This window comes from Polypterus senegalus, chromosome 14, assembly GCF_016835505.1.
Source record: "Polypterus senegalus isolate Bchr_013 chromosome 14, ASM1683550v1, whole genome shotgun sequence".
NCBI classification, from domain to species: Eukaryota; Metazoa; Chordata; class Cladistia; order Polypteriformes; family Polypteridae; genus Polypterus; species Polypterus senegalus.
The window spans coordinates 76,796,896-76,817,416 of NC_053167.1; the positions used below are offsets into that span (position 1 = coordinate 76,796,896).

The 20,521-nt window shown below is 36.2% G+C and overlaps 1 protein-coding gene across 3 annotated transcripts in view; it reads right to left on the bottom strand.

Annotated features, from left to right (window-relative positions):
* LOC120515004 (endophilin-B1) overlaps window positions 1–18,680 on the bottom strand; it is a 58,523-nt gene extending 39,843 nt beyond the window's left edge. Inside the window, exons 1-4 of one of the 3 annotated variants that reach the window (XM_039735682.1) lie at window positions 18,419–18,680; window positions 16,494–16,635; window positions 4,848–4,976; window positions 3,056–3,189 (exon numbers count right to left, since the gene is read on the bottom strand). In XM_039735682.1, the coding sequence (XP_039591616.1) occupies window positions 3,056–3,189; window positions 4,848–4,976; window positions 16,494–16,635; window positions 18,419–18,490 (477 nt within the window). In that variant the 5' untranslated portion in view covers window positions 18,491–18,680. The remainder of the gene's footprint in view (window positions 1–3,055; window positions 3,190–4,847; window positions 4,977–16,493; window positions 16,636–18,418) is intronic. The other 2 variants (XM_039735683.1, XM_039735684.1) reach the window with 2 other exon arrangements.
* Window positions 18,681–20,521: the final 1,841 nt, after the last annotated feature.

Here is a 20,521-nt window from a genome sequence, read left to right on the forward strand (position 1 = left end):
ATTTTGTTACATCAATAGGGGCAGATTACCAGAACCTCCTCAGCGTTACTGTATATTTTTACCCCAGAAAGAACTAGTTAAAACATACATATAGTATGTTTTCTTGTTGAAAAAAAATTGTAACACAAACATGTAAAGTATGTCTATTGTTAACTCCTGTACTGATGAAGATTTAGTACATGTCCTTCATGTGACATGTTTTGAAATAGTCAACAACAACTTACAGCCCAATGTTGCAATCGAGACAGCAGAAGAGTGTTTCTTTGCACACTTTTCTTATATTTTTTCTGTTACTTGAGCATGAGAGGGTTGAATGACAATGCAAGATCCACGCAATCGATGCACCTCGTGTTTTTGTAGGTTAACATGGCACAACGCTTACTGAAGAGTGCTTAGGGGGCTAACGTCTTTCTTCTTGAAAACAATAGCCTTTTGCCATGCACCTACTTGCACCACGGTGAACCTTCAAATGACCAAATTCACCAGGTATATCAAGGCGATTGTTTGTACAGTACCATATACATCACTTTTACTATCCATGTCAACACCTGTTGACCAATTCACATTGTCATCACTATTGGCTGATTCAACTAATGGTTCGGTTTCAGTTTGTTCTAAAACTGGTTTTACAGCTTCTTGTTTACATGGCATTGCATTTTGACTGAAGGCTTTGCCCCAGTTATGAATATTGATGAGTTAACTTAGAGAGTATCAAAACACACAGAAATATGAATCATTTTTTGCAGCATAACGTTATTTTATACACTAGCTGGCGGCAGAATACGGTCCTGAGAGGTATTTGGGCTTAACAATGTAAAGTAGACCATTATAGATCACCCCTAATCTGACTCTGGCTTAACCATATTTACATAAAATTCTGATCCTGTGAAACACTTGGGGGGAACACCAAAAAGATTAATGGACTTGAATGACATTAGTACTATGTACAGAGTTAATTTGTCAACTGCCTCAAATGTATGACATTTGTTATAGGATTCTGAATAGCACTGATAATTTTTGTGATGCACTATTTGTTGCAGTGAAAAATGCACTGCATTGTATTACTACGGTACATACATTGCTAAGTATATTCCAATGGAAGGCACACTGTAAATATTGACACTGAATACTACTAACATATTGTAACTGCCAGACAGACAGAAACTGGCTTGTATTGTATAGATTAACACTTTTTGCTGCATGTAATCTTCCATTGCATATACAAAGGGGTGGACCAGTGGTAGCGCTGCTGCCTCGCAGTAAGGAGACTTGGGTTTGTTTCCTGGGTCATCCCTGCATAGAGTCTGCATGTTCTCCCCGTGTCTACGTGGGTTTCCTCCCACAGTCTAAAGACATGCAGGTTAGGAGCATTGGCGATCCTAAATTGTTACTAGTGTGTGCTTGGTATGTGTGTCCTGCGGTGGACTGGCGCCCTACCTGGGATTTGTTCCTGCCTTGCACCCTGTGTTGGCTGGAATTGGCTCCAGCAGACCCCCCATGACCCTGTGTTAGGATATAGCAGGTTGGACAATGACTGACTGCATATGCTAAATGTTAAAAGAGGTTGGAATCACCCAAAAATGCCCATGCTTTTGATGATTTAAAAAAAAAAAAAAATTGCCATTACTCCACTGTCACAACAGTACACAATCTTAGCTAATCCTTAATCGATCACATAAGACAAAGCCAATAATTCCATTCAATTAATAAGGTAAACTGAATTTCCTTGAATTGCAAGGTACTAGCATTCCAAAAGCTCAATTTCGGAATGAAAAATAGCCAAAACAAAACAGCTTTCTCGTGAAACACATCAGTCTATTATGTAAAATGATGGTTATTGCATGCAATAGATTACCAAGAAAATAGATTTAAAAGATTTTATATGTCCACTATATCTTGAGAGAAGAGAGCAAACCGATCTAACCAGGATAGAAAAAGGAACGAAAAGGCCCAAATAAACAAAATGAAAAGTATAAAAAGAGTCCATACTTTGAAAAAGACACCTTCACAAGTTCTTAGTTGGCTGCTCAATAAACAGTATGCACCATGTACCCACGTCATCTGCAAATTTTGGAATAGCTCCAAACTCTAATATAATTTACAATTTAACATGTGTTTCTTTCACAGCAAAACACAATTTCCCATATTGTTATTATGCTTTTGGTACTTGCATAACAAAAGGCATTTTATAAAATCTTAAAAGATATACTAAACTCTTTTACTTTTGTGGTTTTAGAAACCTCAATGAACATTTTTTACTGAATTGTATAAAGAGAGCAATGGCAACCAGTAATATTGGTATAAATGCAGAAATTGACACAAAACGCTCACCAACAACTCAATACTATTTGATAACATTTTGGAGAAGGAATGTGACAAATAAAAATACAATTTCTAAGAAATATTATATGAAAATCAACTACTCTGGCAACATACGGTCAGTTTAATTTATTCTTATGTTTCATGTATATTAAACAGATGTATAAAAATTCAAAACTAAACATAAAAGTACTGTGGAGTATAAACTCAAGAAGGAAAAAGAGAGAGTCTTTATTTGTTGCAATTAATTGTTAAAAACAAAACATACAATCTTCTCTAAAACTGAAGAATTTTTTTTAGGTACAATTAAGTAAATATTAAAACAAAATATTTATCTACATGTAGTGTCATCTGCAAATTTACACGTAAAACAGTCTGAAAGCACCAAGATAAACAACCAAAACCTGGCAGCTGTTGTCTGAAAAGAAAGTCTAATTGCAAGGCAAGTCTAACAAAAGTTTTTTTTTTTTTTTTTTAAATATCAAGTGTTATGTTTTAATATACCAATTCTACATCCAAACATTTACAACCAAAACAATCCATAAGGAATTGTGATTTAAAAGTAGTAGTAGGTAGTAACATGCCAGTTGAGTACAGCAAATTAGATCAATAGAAAGTTTCACATGCAGTCATGTTACTGTATACCTAAAACTACAGATACGTTTAAATTCCTGTTTAAATGTATTGTAAAATTTTCTTGAATCTGTAAATGTAACTATCAGTTTACAAAACTTACAGAAATTGTTTTGAAATCCCCTTCCAGGAAGTTTCGAAATGGAGTCAGAAAATTAATCGCTGTACTCTGTATAAATTCTCTTTCCGCACTTCCAATTTGCTTCTGAGTTTCACCACATTTTGCAAGAGCATTTCCTTTATTTACACACATAAAAAATAAACAAAACAAAGCACAAACATATTTAACATATTGCCCATAAAAGAAAGGGACATCCATGTTATAGCAAAGATAAAATCTCTGTCAATAAAGGTGATATTCACATTATAACAAGCACATTGTAAATGAATAAAAAAAGGACAAAAACATAGAAATTAAAATATTGTTCTCTTTCCTTTATTAGTCAACCTAGCTCTTGATTAAGTTAATGGTAAAATAACACAACATACAGCATTTATAAATGGGAAAAAAATTAAAATAGTTTTCTCTGTGTTAACAGATTTATTTCTGTTTTGTAAAAAGTGACATGATGATACAGTGGTTAGTGCAGCCTGTTCATGGATATAACATACTAGATTCAAATGCTGTGCCCAGACATTCTGTGGGTGGATCTTGTACATTCTGTCAATGTCCCCATGGCTTCCGTTTTCCCTTCCGAGTAATCCAGAGATTATACATTGACTCCTGTGTGCGAGAACCTAAGTGTTTACATATGGGCACTGCAACGGAATAGCACTTTGTCCAAGGCTGTTTTCGTGCCTTGTGTCCAGTGCTACTGAGATGCCCCTTACAACCCTATGTTGAATTAAATTAGGCTTGAGAATAATAATACAATATGTATAACAATACCACAATCAAATATTTTTGTTTGCTTTTAGTTAATATTGACATTGTCTTTAGTCTATTCCTTAGTAGTTTAATAAAGTACACTTGCCGTTTTAAATTTTACTCACTGCCTTCATAAATCAGCATGAGACAGCTGGTTGACTGTTAGTTTAATATACTGAAAATGTCTTCAATTTCCAAATATGCTTACCACAGGCTGTGACACTGAGGAGGGGTTGGTGTTTTTGGAAAGGGGAGCAATAGTAAGACTATAGCATTCTGGTGATACTTGGGGCAAACCATGAAAAAGCCCTGAACAGAGCACCAGACCACTGGAAAAATCCAATGTACTATAGTCATTGAGAGAATGAGCATATATCCAAACTAAACAGTTTAGGCTTTGGGGTGTTATTTGAAATAAAACATTATACATTTACTATAATGAAATCAGTAGTTAAACAGGATTGTATAAAACATATTGGAAGAGTCTTCTAGCATACATGACCTACTTATTGGAAACCTATCAGGGAGTAAAGTACCTGCGGAGAAAGCGTATGTACTGTAAGCTTTACTATTTCTATTTGAAACGGCTCGGTTATTCCACATATGGTTCTTATCTTTGTTGACTGGTTCATGTATAGACTCCTAATTAGTTTCATGTTGTGCCAATCGACTCCTATGTCTCTTAATTTCAGAAGACATGTCTCACCTAACATGTACAGTTCTGTTTTGTTCCCAAAATGACGACATATTCAAAGCAAGATAAACAAGTTCTGCCATTTTTAGGATATCACCTTGGGAAAAAAAATATTTTCTTCTTACCAGTATCGTATATATTGAGCAAAAATACTAACAGATCTGTAAACTTTCATGCTGATTAAAGTGATGCCAGCTGTAAGACTGGTGATACATTTGATAAAACTAATAATACAAATCATGTAAAAAAATAAAAGCATTGCATAAACTTGTGAGAAATACTGTACTAAAAGTATAAATAAAGTCTGTGAAATATTCTGGTTATGAAACTTACCATAGGCAGTGCCAGGTCCAAAATCATTTGCAGAATCGATCATGTATTGTCCCAAAAGGTCATGGTTGTTCATTCGTGTTGGAGCCTTTTTTTCCAATTTTTCATACAGAAATTCTTCTATTCTTACATCTACAAGTATAAATAAGCATAGAACACACGATAAACAATCTGTATCACATATAAATGCTCCCCTTCCGCAAAAATATTTTATAAACACATTTGGGGAGTGTATTATCTCCCTAAAGGGCAAATGCACCAGTTTCTCCAGTTCTTTACAGCAGTGCAGGCCGGTGAGCTAATCCAAGAATACAGCAAAACTGAGTTTGGGTTGCTGAACAATATCAACATTTGTGCTCTCCAAGTAAGGTGTAAACAAGGCATTAAACAACTGAATGTCCTCTCATTTTAAAGGATATGCGTAAAGGGCAGATACTTATCAACTCTAGTGATAACTGACAAACTATAAAATGTATTTACTGCAAGTCATTCTTTGTTTAAAACTGCAGCATGCAGCAAATCAAACTTTCACAAATCATTTAAGAACTTATCTTGGGGTTCTTTGATACTGCTATAACTTGAACACTTACAGGCACAGCAACAAGCAAACTTCACATTAATACCATGACATCAAATGTTTAAGACAATCCATCGGCTCTAAATCATTTTCCTAACATAACTGCAAACAATGTTATGTTATGCTATGCCAAGAGGCTTCCCACTGCAACACTGTACTGTAATGAACAATGGGCTCCATTTCAGTTTTTCCTGCATTCTGTAGCCCATTACCTACTTACCTTCACATTTGACCATCATATTACAATGCAATTACAGGACATTTGTAATTCAACCAGGATTCGTTACGAAACAAAAAAATAAGGGATCAATGAACAAATTAATAAAGATAATCTTCTTATTTAGTTATCAGCCATAAGACAAGCCTTTTCGTCATCAGTTCCTCCATTGTACTCCATCTTCTGCTTTTTGTTACATTTTTTGGTACAAGTTACCATCCTTCAGGTAATATACCATGGCTTGCCTTGCACTGCTCAGTTTCTTTCCCTCCAGTACTATTTTCAACAATCTGTTTCCTTTTAGTACATGTCCCATCCTGCTTTCTTCTCAATGTTTCAAGCATACTCGTTTCTACACCAATCCTTTGCAGCACGTTTTCCATTAAGAGAATTTTTCTGTTTAACCAATCTTTTCCACCCTTCTACGTAGCCACATTTCACACACTTCCAGTCTATTTTTATCCCTTTTCCTCACTGTCCATGTGCCTGCTCTACACACTGCAACACTCCAGATTATTGTTTTTATTATTCTTTTCTTCAATGTTCTATTCATTCTATTTGTTAACAACTTTCTTTTTGCATTGAAGGCTGCTTTTCCCATTGCTATACATATTAATTCATTTTAACTTCACCCATCCCATGACAACATACAGCCCAAATATTTAAAGCTGCCCACTTCTTCGAAGATGTGCTCTACAATTAACAACATTACTGGTTTCGTTGTTCTTTCCTTTGGTACACACACCATTTTTGTTTTCTTTATAGTGATCTTCACCCTATACATCTTACAAGTGTAAATGTAATTTGTTCATTAGTTTCTGTAGTCCTTCGTTGCCTGATATCATTTTATCACCGGGAAATCTTACCAATGTAATCCCTCTTCATCCAACTCTCACCCCTGACTCACTGTTTGTCAGTGCTTCTTTAATTACTCTCTCAACACAAATGTTAAACAGGATTGGCAAGAGCGAGCAGCCCTGTCTTTTACTTCTTCCTATTTGACATGGCTCTGTTATTCCAAATATGGTTCTTATCTTTGCTGACTGGTTCATGTATAGATGTATAGGTTCCTAATTAGTCTTAAGTCATGCCAATGTACTCCTATGCCTCTCAATATTCCAGCAGTTTAACCCAGTTAATTTGGTCAAATGTTTCTTTCAGGTCTACAAAGACAGAGCGGTTGGGAGCATACACTGGTAAGTGTGTTGTTGCACCGTCCACAAAACAGACATATAATCTAGACCTCTTCACTCAGCATCCTCAGCACTCTAAAAGCATTTCTCATTCCCTAAACTTTCCTGAATCCAAATTAATCTTCTTCCATATTGCTTTCTGCCTTTGTTTCTAATCTTTTTGGAATCAACTTAAAAAAAACATTTGACACATGTGACAGTGAGTTTATGGTTCGATAGTTTTCACAATTTGTTGCATGTGTTTTTGGTATTGGTACCATTACCATTATATACCATTACCCTTGATGTAATCTGGGCATTCTCCTTATTCATAATTTTTCTTATGCAAACTTTTCAGTTCTTGTTTTCTTGTGTCACCAAAATTATTAATGATTTCTGCTGGTATGTTGTCTGTTTTACCCTTTTCAGTTCTTTTATCCCATGTTTTATTTATTTCCTCAATTCTAATCCAATCTCATCTTTATTAACTTTTTCTACCTCTTACAGCTCCATCCCTACTTTTGTTGAATTATTAGCATCATACAATTCTTCTACAGATCTTTCCATCTTTCCTTCACTTTTTCTGGTTCAGTTTGTGGTTCTTGATTTTTACCATTTATTGTTATCCTTTTACATTATGTACTATTGCTAAAGGTTTTTCTGATGTCTCTTACTTTTGCACACATCAAATCACTTTTTCTCCCTGTTCCTCCAGGAATTCAAGTTCTTTGCACAGTTTATCTCACCATTTAGTTCTTACTTCATCAATGATTCTTCTCAGTTTTATTTTTTTTCTTGCTTATAAATTCCTCACTCCTTCATCTGTTCCTCAATTCTTCCACCTTCTTCTTTCATCCATCTTTTTCTAATCATATTTCTCATCGGTCCTCTCTGCTTAGGTGTCTTTTGTATCTTCTAGGTATTTATCCACTTCCAATATGAATTTCTCTAACATTTATCCTTTCAACTTTAATGTCCCATCTCAAGTTTATTATTTACTTTACATTTCTCTTAGATTTATTACAACTAGATTATGATGCATGTCTACATCTGCCCATACTAGAATACTAGCATTCTTTATAATATTTCTATAATGCTGGGTTACCAAAATGTAGCCAACAGGAAATCATCCTGCGTCTCATTGCACTTCCTAAGTATATCTCACCCCCTCCCCCCATGCATAAAACATGTATTGGCAAACAATTTTTTCCTCTATAGAAATCAACAAGCCTCTCTCCCCTTTAGTTTCTTCTTCCTAGTCCAAAAATCCCACATCATTTCCATCTCATCCCAATCTCCTATTATAATTCTATAAGCATTTCCCTTTTCGGGGTCCAAAATATAATCTACTTTGTAATATGCTTTCTCTACTCTTCATCTTCCAGCCCTCTGAGTGGCAAGTACACTTGTATAACAATGACGTCTACAGGTTCTCCTTTAAGTTTCAGCTCCAGTAGTCTATCCTCAAATTGCTATGATCCTAATGATGCTTCTAGCTGCTGTTCCCTGCAGCAGTATACTCAACTCTTCTCGGTGACTCTTCTCCTCCTGCATACATCAACCTGTAAACCTCAACCCAGAAATCTCAATTTCCTTGCCATCAAGTTTCACACAGGCCCAATAAGTTGGAGTTCCACTGCATTTCTAATATCCCTGCACTTTGTAATGTCCTCACATTCCAAGTTCCTGTTTTTATTCTCCTCAATTGGCAAGGTTTAGCTGATTTACAGCCTGAGCTACCTTTCCCACTCTCCTGCCAGATAAGATACCTTTGAATTGCATTTGGAAGGTCTCATTAACCTGTGGAAGGTCAGCTGTGTTTGTCAGTAGGGAGACTACTTTGCTGCAAGGCCCGTATGGGATAAGCAGAGGAACCGCCAGTGAGAAAGCAGACACTGGTGTTCTTTTTTTGTAAAGAGAGTATCCTGCCCGATTTTTAACCTTATTTTTAATGGGTTTATTTATTCTGATTTTAACCTCCACAGACACACATTTTTATGGATTTATTTATTGAACTGTTTTTAAGCACTGCACTTTTTGAACACTTTTTTTAATAAAAGCACTGATCTCTTTTACACCATTTCATTCTCCAAGTGTGGTTTGTCCTCATCTGCCAAGCTCATCTCGGTTACGATACTGACTGTGTCGGGTTCAAGAGGCTCCCATAACAGAAGAGACAGCCAGGAGCCGACCCACACTGTCACAGACACCTTATTCCATATTATACATTTATACTGTGAACCATCATGGATAAGAAAGCACATATGCAAGGTATAAGACATATGAATTCTGAATAGGTAAAATGGTTCACAGAAGCAGCAAAACACTTTTCTACAGCTTGAAATCACCAAAAACTCAATTGCCAAATGATACTATGAAGAATAAAGTGAAAGATGAATTCTACTTTAAAAGTAGCAGTGCTACTGTTCCTGTGTGGTTATCCTTTCTTCTCCCAACGCGGCTTTATAAATACACTGAAATTAACCGCATATTGTTTATTAGTTTAATGCATCTGATTGTAATTAACCAGTAACAATATAATGGTCCACGGAATGGGCACACTATCCTAAATACCATAGCTGCTTTAGTGTTGTTACTCTCACTGCACCTTCTTCTTTCAGCTGCTCCCGTTAGGGGTTGCCACAGCGGATTATCTTTTTCCATATTACACTCGCTGCACCACTCGGAGAAGCTGATTGGAAAGAGAATTAATCGGTATATAGCATCAAGCATACGCTGGCTCAGCCATGCTTCCTATTTGAACTGCTCTCATATGACAAACGCTTCAAACCTTTCCTGTACAGACCTCGCGGTTCAGAAACCGTTTCATCCCAAGAACTCTAAACGCACTAAATCAGTCCATCAACTGCTCCTTGTAGAACTGTCTGTACTTATGAGTACAATCACTTCACTGTAAACTTGCGATACAGTTATAAAATTGCACAACCTGAGCTACTTTATAAAGCGCGTATTTACATAGGATGACGATATCATTAAGATGAAATGCAGTAAAATATGTTTATTATACAGATAAAACTTTAACTTCATTTAAATAATCATAATCACATTGTTAATAATTAAAGGACACGGTGTTGCTATGCTAGCAAGGATCTGGCGCTCTGCTCACGGAGTTCACAACCTTGCACTGTTTGTTTCACTGGGACTGGCATGAAGGATAGAATAATTAAACATGTACTACAAAGATATTTCAATGTTCCTTGAAAGTTTTGAAGAATCTGCGTTATAAGCTTACAGATGGCTTAATGTCCATTACAGAGCTGATTATATGGCGATCGGTTACTTGGAGAAAGAAAAAGGAAGGACAGGAATTACAGGTTATTACATTTGAAAGAGACAGTACTGCAGGGGCAGCCTTAGGCATGTGTAAACTGTGCACCTGCACAGGGCTGCCAAATCCCAGGGGCCGCCATGCCAATATATATTAAATATAAAACAGAAAGAGAAAATAACGACACAGCTTAAAAAACCCAGCGGTAAGTTTCGGCAACAGTTAAACGCTTGTGTCATGAGCACAAGGCGGTTATGCAGTGTCCGCAACGGACGTGGCCATCCACCGTGCATAAGATACCATATTGACATTGGCGGGCAAAGGAGTCACCAATTCTTTCTCTGCCCAGGGCCATCACAAGCCTAGAGCCGCCCCGTGTACTGCTGCAATAAATTATTTCATCGAAGGTCTCGTACAATCACTACGCCACTGTGTTCCCATGTTTAATAACATGCTTTAACTCCTACCATCATGAAAAAGATATCATGTATACATCTCAGTATTTTAGTTATTCAGAGAGCTGTAATATCACGAATGTAATGGATTCTGTGTCCTGTCAGAAGTAGAGAAAGCCGGTTTAAGAAGCACGTAGTGATTCACAAACATAGAGCACATAGAAGAATACATACAAAACATGCTACTTTACTTATGATGTGATCTGAGAAACTAGTTAATGAAAAAATTTTAAGATGAAGTTTATGATGTTCTACTTTAATGACAAAATAAACTACATGATTAAAGTGGAAATTTCAAAATTGAAGTTGACATTTTGTGCTTTCCCCAACTGTGTGCCTTTTTTTTCTCTGTACCTTAATAAGCTTTCATATGACACTCAGATGGAGGGCTACAACTCACCTTTTCACAGCGACTTTGATAACTGACAACTTTTTTATTTCAGGCACTGTGTGACTTTGTTAACTTGAGCTTTCATGTTTCTCCGACACGCTATGTCACTTAATCAACTTCCTTTTGTTGTTTATACCACTGTTTAAAACAAACAAATAGTACATTTTTCCTTGCCTCCACTTGGTATTCGCTGAAATTCTTATATTTTCCCTCTTGCTTTTCCCCATTGTCTTTTCACAGAATGCGGAGCTTAAGGGCTATTTATATTGATTTGCATATTCAAAGAGGCATAATTCTGGGAGGAGATGGTGCGGGACAGCAGGCGTGTGCACGAGCGTTACTTTTCACGCTGACTGGGATTTATGTAGCGGAAGAACGTGGAAGTTGGCGAACGCACAGATTCCTGCAACTGGATTTTTCTGTGCGTAAGCACATTTTGGCTTTTTTGCTTACGTCATGTTATAGTGCCAATTCTACGCACGCCGTTATGCACGAGGCCCCAGGTCTTAGACAGAGATTCTCTGGGAGGTGTGAGGCAGTACTACCTACTGCCACCTTAAGTAATATCTGTATGTTTCAATTATGCCAATTTTAATTAAAACTTTTGTTATTGCAGATAAGCTATCTAAAACGATGTGCATTTTCTTTTTTTAACTTGGACTTAAATACTTATGTTAAGAGTAACATGAGCAAAAGGCCATGCATCGAAATATTGTAAATATGTAGCTTACATTAGTGCAGATTTCAATAACCCCTATAGCACAAACAATCTTAAACAAAAATAAAACAATTTAAAAACAAAAAACAATTAATGGATACAACATACAAAAAAAGTACTGTGTATTAAGCATACTTGTTCCCTAAAACAAAGGATTTAAAATGATCTTTCTCTTAATTTTTGTGTGATGAGCAAGTGCTCATGCAGGTAATTCACAGTTCACAACCAGAAGATAAAGAATGGAAAGTTTACCATCAACATTAAATTAACAGACTCAAGACACACTGTAGTATATGGTTTGCAATGACTAAGAACACTTCAGAACAAACACCATTTTATCTATGTTGTGGAAAAACATCAACTTATATACCCTCTCAGCTGCAATAACAGCAGTGTGTATAGCTCATGGGGTTACACAAGCTCAATGAAGGAGGAAAAAAATCTGGCAAACATCATAATCAGCAGGAAATACATACAGTCCGATAATTAGAACACAAAGCAAGCTAAAGATAACCATACTGCTTACTCAACAAAGGAAACTATTGGTCAAAAACATCATCTATCAAACAATCTTCTTTGTAAAATCATTTGCATCACACTAAGCAAAAATAAAGCCTGATAAAAAGACAGTTAAAAATGAAAAACACAGATAGCAAAATTTGTACTACACTATAAAAAGAAAGAAAAAAAATAGATATTGCAGTGGTTTTCTGACATCACTTCATTTGTAAAAAAGCTGTTGAAATGCTTTGAGGAAAATTTCTTGCAATTAAACGAAAATAAAACAGCAGTCATTATTTTTGGTCCTACCACATCTGCAGTTGAAATCGGCATGCATTTAGAACATTGGCAGCAATGATTCATAATGATGTCAGAAACCTAGGTATCATGTTTGAGTCATCACTAAGTTTTGAAAAACAAATCTCCATGGTAGTAAAGTCCAGTTTTTACCAACTGAGGCAAATTTCTAAGCTAAAAGCCCTTCTATATGCCTTTATTACATCTTGCCTAGATTACTGTAATTTCTTATATGCAAGTCTGCCAAAATCTGCTCTATCGCGCATTTAGCTGGTTCAGAACACGGCAGCTAGATTTTTGATTGGTTCAAGAAAACGAGATCACATCTCTCCCATTTTAGCCTCTATCCACTGGCTACCGGTGAGGTGTCGCATTGATTTTAAAATCTTGTTGTCCGTTTTTAAAGCCTTGCATGGTCTCGCTCCAAAATATATCTGTGACCTCCTTCACCTCTATGTGCCACTAAGAGCACTGAGGTCATCTGGACGACTGCTCCTTGTAGTGCCAAGATCTCGGCTGAAGTCTAGGGGAGACAGAGCTTTTTCAGTTGTTGCTCCTAGGCTTTGGAATGATTTACCACTGCACATTAGGTCTTTACCCTCAATCGAGGTTTTTAAAAGTCGTCTTAAGCCCTACTTGTTTTCTTCTGTCTTTCATGATGTATGATGGGATTGTGGTGGATGATACAATTAGTTGTTTTATTAATCTGCTTTTGCATGATTGCTTGTATTGTGTTTAATGCTTTTTTGTACACCACTTTGGCGCAACCTCTGTTGTTTTAAATGTGCCTTTATAAATAATCTAATCTTTTGAGTAAAAATAAAAGATTTATAATATTTCGTGCACATTTTTGTCAGCTGTTGATTATGTTAGGTGGCCTAACTGATTTGGAAATGAAAAACAAAAATCTAAATCACTCCACTTAAGATGATGCATTTACTAGTGCTTCTCAACAACTTTTGCTTGTGTTGCACGATGAGGCACAGTACCTTAATCAGTTGTAACAGGCCTGTTTTAAGCAACATAACAAGAGGCTACATGGTATATAAAAAAAAACACACTAGTAAAGGAAGAGAATATTTTCCCAACACCATTTACATCTGGATTATACCTTAGCATGATTCTCCAAAAAAATAGTAAAAGTGGGTGGATTTAATCCACCAACAGATGCAAGTCAGCCTAGGCATCTGAAGGAACAAAAACAAAAAAAAAAAAACAACACTCAAGGAACATATTAATCATGTCACTACAGTTAGGGCTGAGCACTTTATCAAATTTGTGTTTCAATTGGATACTTAAGAACAAAATACACCAATATTACAGTATTCAGCATTTCTTTACGACTTGTTCTGAACATTAAATAAAATTCAGTCTTCACAGCTCTTTCTAAGCATGTTGCTTTTGCCTTTTGTGAAAGAAAAAAAAAAAATAGATGGAGGATTAGAAGATGAGGAGTTTAACAAGGGTAGGGTTAGCTCTGCCGTTTATAAAGGGGTTGATATTCCCTGGGATGACAGTTCAAAAAGTACAGCATCTAAAAGATAAAACATATTACAAAGGCACAGTGCATTCATTTTGCATTAATATTTATAAATACATTGTCCTAGTGATCTTTGAATCTCTTAAGATTATTGGAGGAGGTCTAAGATAGGTTTATTTCATTAATTGATACTTATGTGATTTTTATCAGATCAAATTTTAATAGAGATAATGTTACTTCACCATCCATTGGAACAGAAAATCAAACTTTCAGATAGTTCAATTGGCTCGGTGTCCACCGAAATAAGAGGACCACCAAACCTCTCCGAATTTCAAGCGCCCTATTACAGACTCTTCCCTAGTGCCTGCTGTGTGAATTACCTATCTACACTGTAGAGATGTAAGAGTTCAAGAAGCTGTTAAGAACACCGAATGTAAAATACAAGTTGCCCAGATGCAAATACAGTACTTATGCTGCTAATTGCTAAAAAAAAAAAAAAACACACCTGCTTACATCACACAGACTGTTAGACAGGAATAAAGCATTTACATGCAAATACATACTTTGGAACCATCACAAAACAATATATATATATATATATAATATACACATGTACATGTATTATGAGCTTTAACTTGCATGATAATGAACTAAAAGCTTTAGCTTAATTACACTTGGGTGCTCCTTCTTTAATCCTGGTTACCAGTACTCCCTTGAGACTCCAGACTAACTCTGTGAATGTTAACATAAACTGGCATTTATTTTGTAAAGCAGTATTCCTAAAACATGAACATTTTGATAATGCACTCTATTGGGTGCTCATAATTGGCCATAACATCTCAGATGACAAGAAGTGCCAAAGTCAAAAGCAGGTGAAGGTTAAATTACTCAATTATATTCCCAGCCGGTTATCCTGACACTCCAGTCAATGGGAAGCAGAAAGTGCTTACAATGATCCATGCAGTCATTTTTCTGAAGCATGTCATGAGCACAAGCAAGAGCTATTACAGGAGGTTTCAAGCCATTTTAAAAGTAAACACAGCTTGGCTTAGACCTGGTGACCTATTATATAAACTGCAACAGATCCCCGATGCAATTAAATATAAATTGTCCTTTTTGGTCTTTAAAACAATTCAGACTAGATTTGCGTTGCACCTATTCTTTATTACAACTTCAAAAGGAGCTTAAAAAAGAAAGAACTCCCTTTTTAATTGCCTTCAATATTTAACAAGGGAAATGCACATCATCACTGCATACAAATCACAACAGTCAATTTACATCACACCAACATGCGATCAGGTTAGAGCAACAATCAAGAAAACTCAGTTTAAGACAGTTTTAAGAACAATCTTTGAATGAAACTTTATTGAAAAGTCTTTCAATAGGTTTTATTTCTTTCATGAACAGGAAAGTGCAGCAAGTACTGTAAATGTCTGCATTCTCCTATTATTTAGTTGAAGCTCAACAGCCCCTTCATTGGCGAGAGCAGGAAATTAATTGACTGTATTAGGGCAAACATATAATGCCAAGTGACCGGTGTTATTCTCAGATGATGTAGGCTTTTAGGCACAGTTTGTATTCACTGGGGCACATAGATTTATGTTTTCCGGATAATCTTATCCAATCATAAGATGAAGAGACACCACTTTCGTACAGACATTTACTTTTATTATTTACAGTGCTACGTAATCTTATTTTTATGAAAATAATTGGGACTTGGAGCCGTTCTTGGATTCAAAGAGCAAAGGATACAGCCAGCTATGGATGACACACAAGTTAATTCCCATGTACAATAAGATTTGGAATCTCAAAAAGTTATTAATAACATTTTTGAACAATTTTAACCTAGCCAAGTGTCACAAATAAAAAACAAACTACTACTACTAAACAGTGTCTTTTTGGGACTCACATAAACAAATCAAAACATTGGAAAATGCACTTCATTGTGTAACCCACAATTACAGTCAGATTATACCACTGTGCCGCAATGGAGGAAAATCAGAAAGCAGTAGGGAGAATAGGTGTGTTTGCTGTCCAAATGTTACACTTACAGGGACACCAGTGAAGGAGACAGAAATTGTGGTCATGACAAAGACTGACACAATCCGCATAAGCCACTGAGCCACTACTGTTCCTATGTGAATCAGTTACCCATTTCTAAATGGTAAGAGGACAGGGCTAATTGTATGGACCAGTCTGTCTCATTTATGAGAAAACTGAGATCAGGAAGAAATGGTCTCAAGAATCACACAAGATGCATTGTGGTTTGCTGACCAATATAATTCATATAGTAAATCCACGCCAACCTTAAAGTTTGCTGGTACCTTCACCTGTTGCAATTGAACACTTGTTCCAGTTTAAGTTATGACTGCAATGCCTTTTTATTCCTAGAACAGGTGACTTTTAAATACTTTTAAAAACCTTTAAATACAACACCAGGTCCATTTCCAGTGTCAGGAGCAGATCCATAAAGTCTGGCTATGAAAACTATAGCAGCTTTATGCAGTATATGTGTAATTAAATCAGTTGAAACAAAAATTATGCTTGCTTACTTGGATTTGGCTGCAGAAGCACTTCTGTCTGCTTCATTATTTTTTCCGTCCATATTTTGGTGTTTTCAGCTTTGGTTAAAAGGTTTTCCAGATTAGCATCCAATTCAGTCTTTTCAGCCTGACCAAGTTTTTCTTCTGTAAACTATGAGAAAAAATGAATAGAAAATTTAATATGTGGATACTTATGTAGACTAGTCTTTTAAAAATCAGCTTAATATTTTTGACAAAAGTTTGATGGATTGATGCGTAATAGTGCACAGTCAGTGAACATTAGCCGATTGTTTAAAATGACACAGAAAATGCAATTATGGAGACATACACTCAAAACACATTGTGCTCGGCAGAAGCATTTAGGCTAAATCCCACACTGATTGCCTGCGTCATTCCTACTCATTACATGACCGAACAACAATATTTATATTTTTATAGCATGTATTTATACAGACAATGTAGCTCAAAATGCTTTACAAGAAATCAAGGGAAAAAAACTTTACATAAAACAAATAAGAAAAGGAATTAATAAATGGCACACCCAAAAATAGTAAACAAGAAAAATTAAATACATACATACCACAGATCTACAAGATAGAGTTCTTACAGAACGCCCCCCTCCGCAAATCTAATGAGATGAAATCTCTCAGTATTACACCTCATTGTCAGTGCAAGTAACTTGGCAATAACATCCATGAATACACAGATGAAAAACAGTTGGAATTTGTTTGATGACATATGACTACGAACCAGGCCAAGAAAAGTCAATGTAAATAGTTCTGAATATATCCATCTAAGAAATGAAAAGTCACAAAAATCACCTGAAATACACATAATCTGAAAAAGAAGAATCTAAGTATAGTCTAAAGGAAGGCAATACAATTTAATACAATATTCTTGGTTCAGTTTTAACATAAGGTTACTTTTACTTTTTGCAACAGATCAAATGTCAGTGAAATACTTATCTTAATGCAGTCTCTCCAGGGTTTACCGTTCAATTTTTTTTTTGATGCTGCAAGGTCATTTGATGGAGAGCTGAAAATGCCCCGCTTACTTACTGCCAGAAAGAGTTAATATACGCGAGTTTAGTCTGGGCATAACAAATGCAAGTTTCTTCATCATTAACAACTTTGTGGATTCACTCAAATTATAGGAGACTGAAGAGAAAAACTGAAAGTGGGATCTACAAATCTTAAAAACTAGGCGAGGTCCACGTCTGTCATATGGGATGGTTTTAATGTATTCAAAAAGCTGATCTAAATGCATCGGACTTGAGGCTGTAAGAGGACAGTTATGATGTACAGAGACTGGGTTCAGCGTTTTTTTCAAGAGGCATTAATGACAGCCAGGAAATCATTCATGGACTCGTGTTGGAACACTGCGTCAAAGCACAATAATCCCTGTTCATAAAGGCCCCATTAGACAACCAGAAAAGAAAGAGGGGTTTGTCGATGTGTCCTCTTCAAACCGAACTTGTGCGTGAAATGAATACGTCACGTAGGCGACTTTCACGTTTGCCTGTACTTTTTGCTCGTTGAACTTAAAAATGTACAGTTCCTTAAATAATCAAATCATTCGTCTGTGATATGAAAAATATATATGAGACATAATAAGATTTCAGACCGTTTCACTTTGATGGATACAACTGAATTGTGGGCAAATGCTGCTCTAATTTGACTTTATCATATTGTCACACACAAGCACGATACTCGCAGGAACAATAAAAACAACGCCCTGGGGCCCGCTTCCTCTAAAATACGGTCAGCATTACAAGAATCGCGGGCCTTGATAAGAAACACCGAATTTTCTAGTACAACTTCAGACACTGTCACGAGACTACTGTCAGCGATAAAAGAACCTGCACCGATTTCAAAGGTGTTGAAACAACTTTTACAAAGTCCCAAGTAATGTACTGAATTATCCCATTTATTTACCTGCACTGCTCGGCTAAGGAAAGTACCGGCGTCGGCAGCAAACCTCTTGACATTGAAGTCCATGACGTTCATAATAAGAAATTAACTAAGCCGATCCATTAAGATAACACTGTGTTAATGGTTGTTTTTTTTTTTTCCCAGTTTTCTGTCCCCACGCTTTTCCGTTTAGAATCAGTGATCATACAGTACATCCGTAAATTCAACAACCCACAAAACTGTACGCATCTATTAAACTGTAACCACGACAGGAAAAGGAGGAACCATGGCTAACTAAAGCAAATTCTGGGAGCGGTCTAACGCGCCACCTTAATTACGAAGGCATAAGAGGAAATGACGTCATAGGGCTGCTCAAGACTTGTGCGTTTCACATAAACTCCGCACTCTCCAGATGTCTGCGCTTTTAAATTCTTACGTACACGTTTTCTGTTTACATTAAAAGAGAAAGCGAAAACGGTAGGGGTGACCTTTTTTTGTTCACTATTGCGGATGGATACAATAATTTAAGTCGGTGTCTACATATTGAAATGAAGACAATTTTATTCAGAAGTAATTGAAATTGCTCCAAATTTGCAAAAAAATTACACCGAACTAAACTGGACTTTCCTGTGGGTAAGCAAAAGGGGGGAGCGTATCCCATTAAGACTAAAAGTGAGACTCTTTAACGTAAATGTTGGAATAACGCAACCAGCCATATCATGAAACAACATAAATTCCAAAAACACAGTTTGGCCAATATATATGACATCTATACTGCTGTTTGAATTTACTTAATCCGTCACCAGGTCGCAAAGCTATCTGTGATAAATGTAATACAAAATAATTATATAATTAAAGCACAAATTGGCTTGAATGTGAAAGAAAATGGATGGAATTTTGTGAAGTTTACTATAGAATGTAGGAATGGACATAAACCCTGTAAGCTGCCATACCACATCCCTTCAGAATGAGTCGTCTGCCTGAAGCTAAACATGGTCTGACCTGGCCAGTACTTCGATGGGAGACAAATCTATAAAAGCTTACGTTGCTGCTGGAAGAGGTGTTGGATTAGTCATTCTGGGCACCTAATCATACCCTGTCTCTAATTGGCTAATTATCTCCCATTCCTTCACCACCTAATAGCTAATGTGTGGTGAGCATACTGGCACAAAGTAAATGCTGTTGCATCATCCAGGTGGATGCTGCACTTCAGTGGCAGCTGAAGTGGCTCCCCACCCACTATGTAAAAGGCTTTGGGCATTGAGAAAAGCACTATGTAAACAATTATTAATCATTGTAAAAAATATTAAATAATGCCAGTATTGGACATCCTGTATTACTGTCAAATTGACATAATCTGCCCATAATTATTTTAAATCACCCCTGCAGTTTTACTTTCTTTTTGTAGAAATAAATTTAGACTATTTGATTTTGGAGCAGTTACGATGCAATGTTTACTGTTACAGCTACTTGCTACATATGTTACTGTGATACTAAAATTTACAAAATAATTGTTCCCTATATTGGAGCCAGAATATTCATTGACCTGCACTGCCAAAGGTTACAGTAAAACTAGATTAAAGAAAGGGGATTTCCAGAAGTGTACAGAGAGAGAGTTTGGGGATATTCAGCAAAGGCCCAAGGCTCCTTTAGCATTGATAGTGACCTCTGCCGGATAAAAATCATTGTAAGAGTGGAGAAGTCCATGAAAAGAAATACAATATATAAGACACAAATGGAACAGAAAAAATAGATGATACGCATTTATACACATCAGTCTAGAAAGAAAATACTGGAGGACAACCTCAAAATTTATTAAATAAGGTGCCAGGGACTGGTAAAATACACAAGTGACAGATCAATGACAAAATGCATAGCATTAAGTTAATGAGTTAGGTGGTACAGGCAATGAATAAAGATAAAATGAGTATGCTGAAAGTAAAGGTCTAGTAGATGTCTTATGAAGACTTCCAAATAGGGATGCAACTAAAGTTTGAAGATAAAAAGCAGAGAAAGTTAGATGGGGGTAGGAAGGAAGGGCAGAAGATATTGGGACACAGTTTGCTTTAAGGACCAACTTAATTTGAAAATAAAAAAGGAGGAACAGAAAACCTGGACCTCAGCAAT